A 7,011-nucleotide genomic window follows, 5' to 3' on the forward strand; every position below is an offset into this window, starting at 1 on the left:
CTAAAACATATATATCTTATGTTGTAATTAACACATACTGATTTTTTTTAGATTAATGGTTTGACTTAGGACAAAACTAATGACATATAACAAACGAAATCAGGCTTTAAACAAAAGCGAAATCAGCTGGCAGAAGGCAGAACAAAATATTGAGAAAAATAAGGATAAAGCTGGCAAAGTCCAACAAGTACCAAGCCTACAGCTTATACATGGAGATAAATCCAGAACATGAAATTTTGCATCAAATCAATTTCCACCACCCATGTAAACTGCAAAATGGATGGTGGATCCCTTGCCAATGTTTGCAATCCGCAATCGTGCTCGAGTCCGGAAGCCTGTTCCCGTATACCAACTGATATGGATAGCCCGCTGGAAGTTGTAGTCCTGCTTTCTCATCGAGCTTGTGCTTCACAGTGGCAATGGTGTCACCATTCTCAACATCCAGTGTTATAGTCTTACCCGTGTGCAGCTTCACAAAGATCTGAAAATGGTTTTGCTGGGGCCTTGGCGAAAGTTTGCACTTATCCTCCAGCTTGCTCTTGAAAACGTCCGTCCGAGCCGTCTTGGAAGTCAAGGCTGCTCTCAGCAGATCGACAGCCTGCGAGATATACATCGACGGTAACAGCAAAGTGAGCCCTCCACGAATGGTATAGTAACTGAAAGGATATAAAGAAAGCAGCTTACCTCTTGCTTACTGATTTCAATGTCCATCTCCAACAACCTATCTTTTCCGTTATTACACCAGTGCTTCATAACCACCATTGCCTGAAGCCTGGTAGATAAGTAAATCGTCATCTACAATGTATGTTGCGTCCTTGACAAACTGCAGGCAAGTGCAGTTCTCATGCCTGCGGCAGCCGCAAGAGGGAACACGGCATAGGCAGAACCACCTTGTGACATCAGAACCAGAGTGACTAAAAGGGTTCATGCTGGGGTCAAGCAACGTCTCTCTAGTATAGTAGGCACCGGCACCTCCTAGCGCGCTATTCGCGCTAGATCAATAACACTGCCGTAGAGATTGTCCAAACTGCATCCGAGATGAGAAGTTCCTGCAAGGTTCTTGGTCACACAAGCCACTGGGTAAACCAAGAAACTGAGGAGCAGGTCCACAAACTCATGCTTGCATTCAGCGTACATGACTTTCTTTTCGTGCCTGTCGTAGAACACCTTGATGCTAAACTGTGGTGAAGCATCAGTTTCTTCATCGGTCGGATGCTGAATATAATTTGGAGGAATGTCCAACTTTACTGTCGTGCGAACTTCAGTTTTCTTGGATAGGGAAGGTATCAGTGAATACAGTCTTCGATGAAAAAGAGGCCTATCAACATAGATACAACCGATTTGACAGAAGTCCAGATTACAATTAATCAAAACAATGCCATTTAGTCAGTGCTTTACAACTTACTCTGCCCGGTCAAAAATACTTGCTTACCTCCGTCCAGCCTATACACACTTCAATCCGCTCAAATCTGTGGTCAATCGTGCCAGAATCGATTCTCTGAAGCAGCAAGAGTGTATTGGCAGTGGATGCTGTCTTGATCACTAAGTCGTCACTGATCACAAACCGCAGGTTTCCGTTGACGAACTTCCCCGCGCCTTCTTTTCGGCTGAACACATGCGCCACTCAGGCCATGACTTTGCCCACACCTGCAGTCCGAGCCGTGCCCCTGTAGACTCGGCTCACTCCTGACGATAGTAAGGTACCAGTTGCACGCATATTTCCTGTGCGTGGGGCACCAAATACGACTTTTTTTTATCGAATTAGATACGTCAGGGCCAGTTTTGGATATACTAGAACGCAACAGAGACAGCGGGGATGAGATAACCAACCTGAACTCATCATCATACCGAGGATGGAGAAGCATGTCGTTGGCACGCGTCGAACCTCAGCAGCTTGCTTTCACTGAGGCAGCTCACGCCCTGGCAGAGCGTCGAGAGGCAGCCGGGCGACGATGGGCCCGCGACGAGCCGCACGGCGGAGAGTGGCAGCGTCAGGAAGCTGAGCAGCACTTCGACAAAGGCGGAGCAAGCATCGGCGAATAGGACGCGGTTCCGCGCCTTGTCCACGGCGACCTTGATTTTGATGCCGCCGTTGGCCATGGCTTCACTCCCTCGCCGGGGAAGCTTTGCAAATCCAACACCTACTGCTGCAAGATGAGACGACCGACGGTGTTCAGCCTGGGGATGTCTCTCTCTCTATATATACTGGATACTAGACTATATAGTAGTGACGTAGTGTTAATCAATGACCGGAAGAACTGGCGCCTCGGTGACAGAGATAATGAAAATCGCGGACGCGTTGGGAATTTGGAGAGTTTAATGGTGGGAGCAGAATCCGAGGAGACCTTCGTTCTCTGCATTTGCTTTTTTTTTTCGAGTGCACAGGCTGAATGCCAACTCCTCCTGCAATACTGCAACCCATTGGGCCTCTTCTCGTCTGCGGATTTACTCTTTAGTGGGCCATGATTTGAAGGCAGCCCAATCTGCGAAAAATAGCCCATTTGTCCAGGCCTGGCCCACGCATCTCATCGGATGCCACGCGACCACTCCCCTCTCTCTCTCTCTTCGTCCTCACGACGTTTCGTCGGGGTCTCTCGCCGTCGCTCTCTCTGCTCTCCACCACCATTTTCCCCCGCCGGACCTCTCCTCCTCATCCTCCTCCTGCTTCCCCCGTCCGGACAATCGAAGGCCTCCCCGGCTAAGCCCCCCGATGGACCCAACCCACCTCGCCGCTCCGAACCCGCGAGCGGTTCATTTGATTCCGCCCCCTAGTCGTCCTTGCATGTCCCCATGATTGCGGCCAAACGTCTCGTCGTGTTTGATCTCATTATAGGGGACGTGATTAATCGCGATTCTGCTGTCTCCTTGGGGGTTCCGGACGCATGTGGCCATGGAATTCCGTTCCTCGTGCGCGATTAGGTTGAGACGTCGTGATCTTCATGTTCATTGCGACCGCTGTACAAACCCGTGATCCTAATTGGTAGGGTTGTCGATGTCAGTATCGTCGCATAATCGTGGCTTATAGAATAGATAGACAGGGACAACAAAGGTAAAGCGGCCGCGAAAGCAGTCATGAGCGCGGTCTTTCTCTATCATTAATTATCTTTTTTCTCAACTGTTTAGGACCCTGTGGGTCCCGAAATAACCCCTCTAGTCAACTAACACGACTTCAAGTTTTTGTGGTTGCCTTTTGACAATTCTTAGTTTCTCGACTCCCGGAATTCCAATCATTTCTAGTTGGTTAATTTTGTCTGCTTCTTGCAGTGAATTTGCTAACTCCTTGCCCCAACTTTGTTGCTAGTGCAGATGGATCCATTGGAAATGCAGGACGACTCAAAGAAATCCAATAAGCCCAAATGTATTTGCCCCTGCCCCCCTTTTTTATTTCGTTTGTCTTGCAAATGTATGCTGTGTTATCCGAGGATATTTCAGGGTTTAATATTATCTGTATAAAATGGTGAGTGCAACATAATCTGTACATAAGACTCGGCCCCTTCCTATGTGCAGATTCTAAGTTTACGCAGCAGGAGCTTCCAGCATGCAAACCACTGCTAACTCCATCAATTGTAATTAGCTTGCCCTCTCACCACTATTGTTTTGTTTTCAGATGAATGTTTGCTATATTATCAGTTAGACTTATGAGTACCTTTCATGAGCACAGGTCATTTCTACCTTCTTACTGGTTGGCATCCTATTTGTCCCAATTGGTCTGGGCATCGCTTTCTGCGTCACAAGAGGTATATCAAAATATGTTTGTACTATGTTTTAAAAAAATATGTTCGTACTACACTTTCCATTTGTTTTTCTATTATCTGCTGCATTTATTTAGTCTGTCACTTGACTGCAATGTAGATTGTGGAGCTGGTACATAGATATGATACAAGTTGTGTGCCCTTGGCTGATAAAGTTGGGTTCATTCAGGACACTAAGACGGACAATCATGCACAAGAACTCTAACTGTGAGTATGCCAGCAAAAGTTGCCCTTATTATTGCTTGTGCTCTTAGTACAATCCTTCATATTTTTATCAGAAGAATTTGTAGTGAACTAATGGTTGGTGTATGTCATTAGGTGCCGAAGCATATGAAGAGCCCAATTCAAATATATACAGATCGGTGACTTCTATCAAAACCATCGACGGTACATTCTTGAACCAAATGTTCTATCCAAAAAAACCGTAATTGCTTCCAGTTCTTTTTGCATCTAGTACTGCATTAACAGGCATATTGAACCAGATATCGTTGCATTAAATACCATAATGATTTTTTATGTCCTGCCATTAGAGGGAGCCCGGACATTGAAACTATAATTGACTTTGATGATGTCAGGTCAGTAGAATTTAATTATGCTGACATTCACACCTTTTTTTTTGCATTCTTTGATCTTTTCCAAGGTACGTGAAAAGTCGCAGTGATAAACAATGCGGTAAAGAGGTTGTACACTTGACAAAAGATTGTGAGCCTGAAGTTTATGGTGCTGATGGTGCTCCATCGTTCCATGTGGCCTCGTGCTTGAGTTTGTTCAATGATACATATACAATTTCGGCAACAAGAAAGCTATTGAAGTGAATAAAAAGGATATAGCTTGGCAGAGTGACAAGAACAAAAAATTGGCAGTGATGTTTATCCCAGAAACCTTTCAGAACGGAAATTATAGGTGGTGCTAAGCTAAAGGAGCATACCGGTATATGTGAGAGAGTTTCTGTGTTCAACAGTTAAATTTCACCATACTCCATTTCATCTATTCTTCTTAGTTTTGATCTAATTTAAATTAATTGTCTTTCCATCTTATCTGTCAATTGTTTAGTATAAGTGAGCACGAAAATCTCATTGTTTGGATGAGAAACTGCTGCCCTCTCAACTTTCAGAAAGCTCTATGGAAGAATTGAGACAGAATTATGGAAAATGATCAACTCCCAGTGGTTATACAGAAAACTATAACACATACAGTTTTGGAGGGTCAAAGCACTGGTCCTTTCAACTACATCTTGGATGGAGGCAAAAAATAAGTTTATTGGGTCGCATATCTGATGTTGGTGGTTTTTGCCTTTTTCCTTGCATGTTTTTTGTGTTCTCTACATGATTAAGCCAAGGTATAATGTTTGTTTCTATCAGATGCAGATGCATTTTCTATTATATTAGATTAAGTAAAACGTTCTTAGTTCTGTGAATGTTGAGACGCAAATACTAGGAGGCCAGCAACATATGTGTTTGCATCTCTTGAACATGCTATATTCTGCTCTAACTTCTGTTTTTTTAATTGAACAAGCTGTCAGTTCCAATATTCACAGTGAGAAAATCACACTTAATTTTCAGGACTCTTGGAGACCCTCATTCTTGTCATGGAAAGGTGACCCTGGACTATCCAAACTAATACATGGAACCTTCTCTTTATAGAATAGACGAGCACTCTAATGGTAAGTTATTGCACTGCATGTGGTGTGCTATTGACTCCAGAGCCATAATATGGTGCATGATGGAAAATATATGTACTAATTTTACCTGGCAACGTGATATTTGCTATAACACCTTGACTCATAAGCTTCAAGACTAGACCTAGGTCAGAGTGGGCTGGTTTTGATCAGTTGTTTGGGCGGGTTGTTATTTTTATTTCTATTCCCAGGTGATTGTGTTTGTCATGTACTGTGCAGCAACCCCTCTGCTTTGCCTAGGTGAGTCAGAGATGGTTGCTTGTAAGGGACAGTGTTTTTTCTCTTTAATATAAAAATAAGCAGCTCTCCTGCATGTTCAAAAAAAATTTGTAACTTGAATAAAATACATTATTTACGTCCTATTCTTATTCCACTTCTTATTTTATAGTTCCCCTATTTGTATGACACAAAGAAGTAGCATCCGAGTCCAAGTGGCTTATGTTATTTTTGATGATTGATGTCTATGAGTTCCATTAACTTTGTTTATCAGCGTTTTATACTTGTAACCTAGTACTTGTGACTAATCATGAGTTGAGCTGTGCAAGCAGCTAGTAACTTAGTATCCCTTTATAAATTTTAGGACATATCAGTCAAGAAAATACAAATTACAGGCAGATATCATTATGAAAACAATTGTTTGAGTTTCAAATTCCTTCAACATGGATGACAGCGGGCTGGTTTGTAATCATTATTAAATGATCAACAGACAACTATAGTGTTGCTGTCAATATATTGAAAGAAAGCTCAATATATCTTTCTCGATGTGAATTAATCTTTGCCAAATGCTTCTGTCCAGATCAGTCTGTCAGTAACCTAAATGCTTCCACAACTAGTTGCCACTGTTTGCTAGTACAGTAGCTTGACAACTCGTGTGGTTCATCTGGGTTTCATTCATCGCAGGGCAGGATTATAGGTCCATGGGTGTGGATATGTCCTAGCGCACATTTCAGGGCCAATCTCTGTGACCCTTCTTCCTGTGAATATAGTTCCACTTATCAACAACCTTGTTCTGGAAGTCATGAATTAATTAAATGAAGAAAAGGTAGCGTAAAGAGAACACAGCTCATGCCTTTGCAAGATTCCTGAAGTAAATTGTTGTTGTAGTTCCTGTTGGGAAGAAAACTTCTATGAGATCTCCAAGAACCAAATGAGGCTGTGAGATAGTCCATCCGTACCAATCTTAAGGGGAAAAAGAGTAAATGTCTATGACACCATCTTATTGAGATGGAAAAATCCATTAGTAAGCTACATTAGGTAAAAGATATGATAACTGGAGTTTTAGCGGCTAGGATTGCTTCCATTACCAAGTGTCCCAGAAACTCCTATCTTTTGTCAAATCTCCATATGCTGCGGTTTGATACAAAACTATAGCAGGAGTCGTGGCACATTAATGTTCTCCAAAAAAGTGGATAATTTGTACTGCAGCTCCAAAGCATATGTTGATCAATGACCACGTCCACTGTCTGGAAATTCGTGAACCAAGTTAGTTAACTGCTACGAGTGCGGAGTCACTGAAAATGTGTCAAATAATAGAGCATTTGGGGTTTGCAGGAATTTTTTATTGATATACAACCAGTCAAG

The 7,011-nt window shown here is 42.9% G+C and overlaps 1 protein-coding gene and 1 pseudogene across 1 annotated transcript; one reads left to right on the plus strand and one right to left on the minus strand.

The window, feature by feature from the left end:
- Nucleotides 1-241: 241 nt before the first annotated feature.
- On the minus strand, nucleotides 242-2,100 carry LOC136534079 (uncharacterized). The gene is made up of 5 exons (XM_066526559.1): nucleotides 1,849-2,100; nucleotides 1,433-1,498; nucleotides 1,006-1,269; nucleotides 685-765; nucleotides 242-598 (listed from the first exon to the last, which is right to left on the minus strand). The coding sequence occupies exons 1-5, from the start codon at nucleotides 2,098-2,100 to the stop codon at nucleotides 242-244; spliced, it is 1,020 nt and encodes a 339-aa protein (XP_066382656.1).
- Nucleotides 2,101-2,994: 894 nt separating this feature from the next.
- On the plus strand, nucleotides 2,995-5,029 carry LOC136534081 (ALA-interacting subunit 1-like; annotated as a pseudogene).
- Nucleotides 5,030-7,011: the final 1,982 nt, after the last annotated feature.

The sequence above is a fragment of the Miscanthus floridulus genome, unplaced genomic scaffold, assembly GCF_019320115.1.
Source record: "Miscanthus floridulus cultivar M001 unplaced genomic scaffold, ASM1932011v1 os_1471, whole genome shotgun sequence".
NCBI classification, from domain to species: domain Eukaryota; kingdom Viridiplantae; phylum Streptophyta; class Magnoliopsida; order Poales; family Poaceae; genus Miscanthus; species Miscanthus floridulus.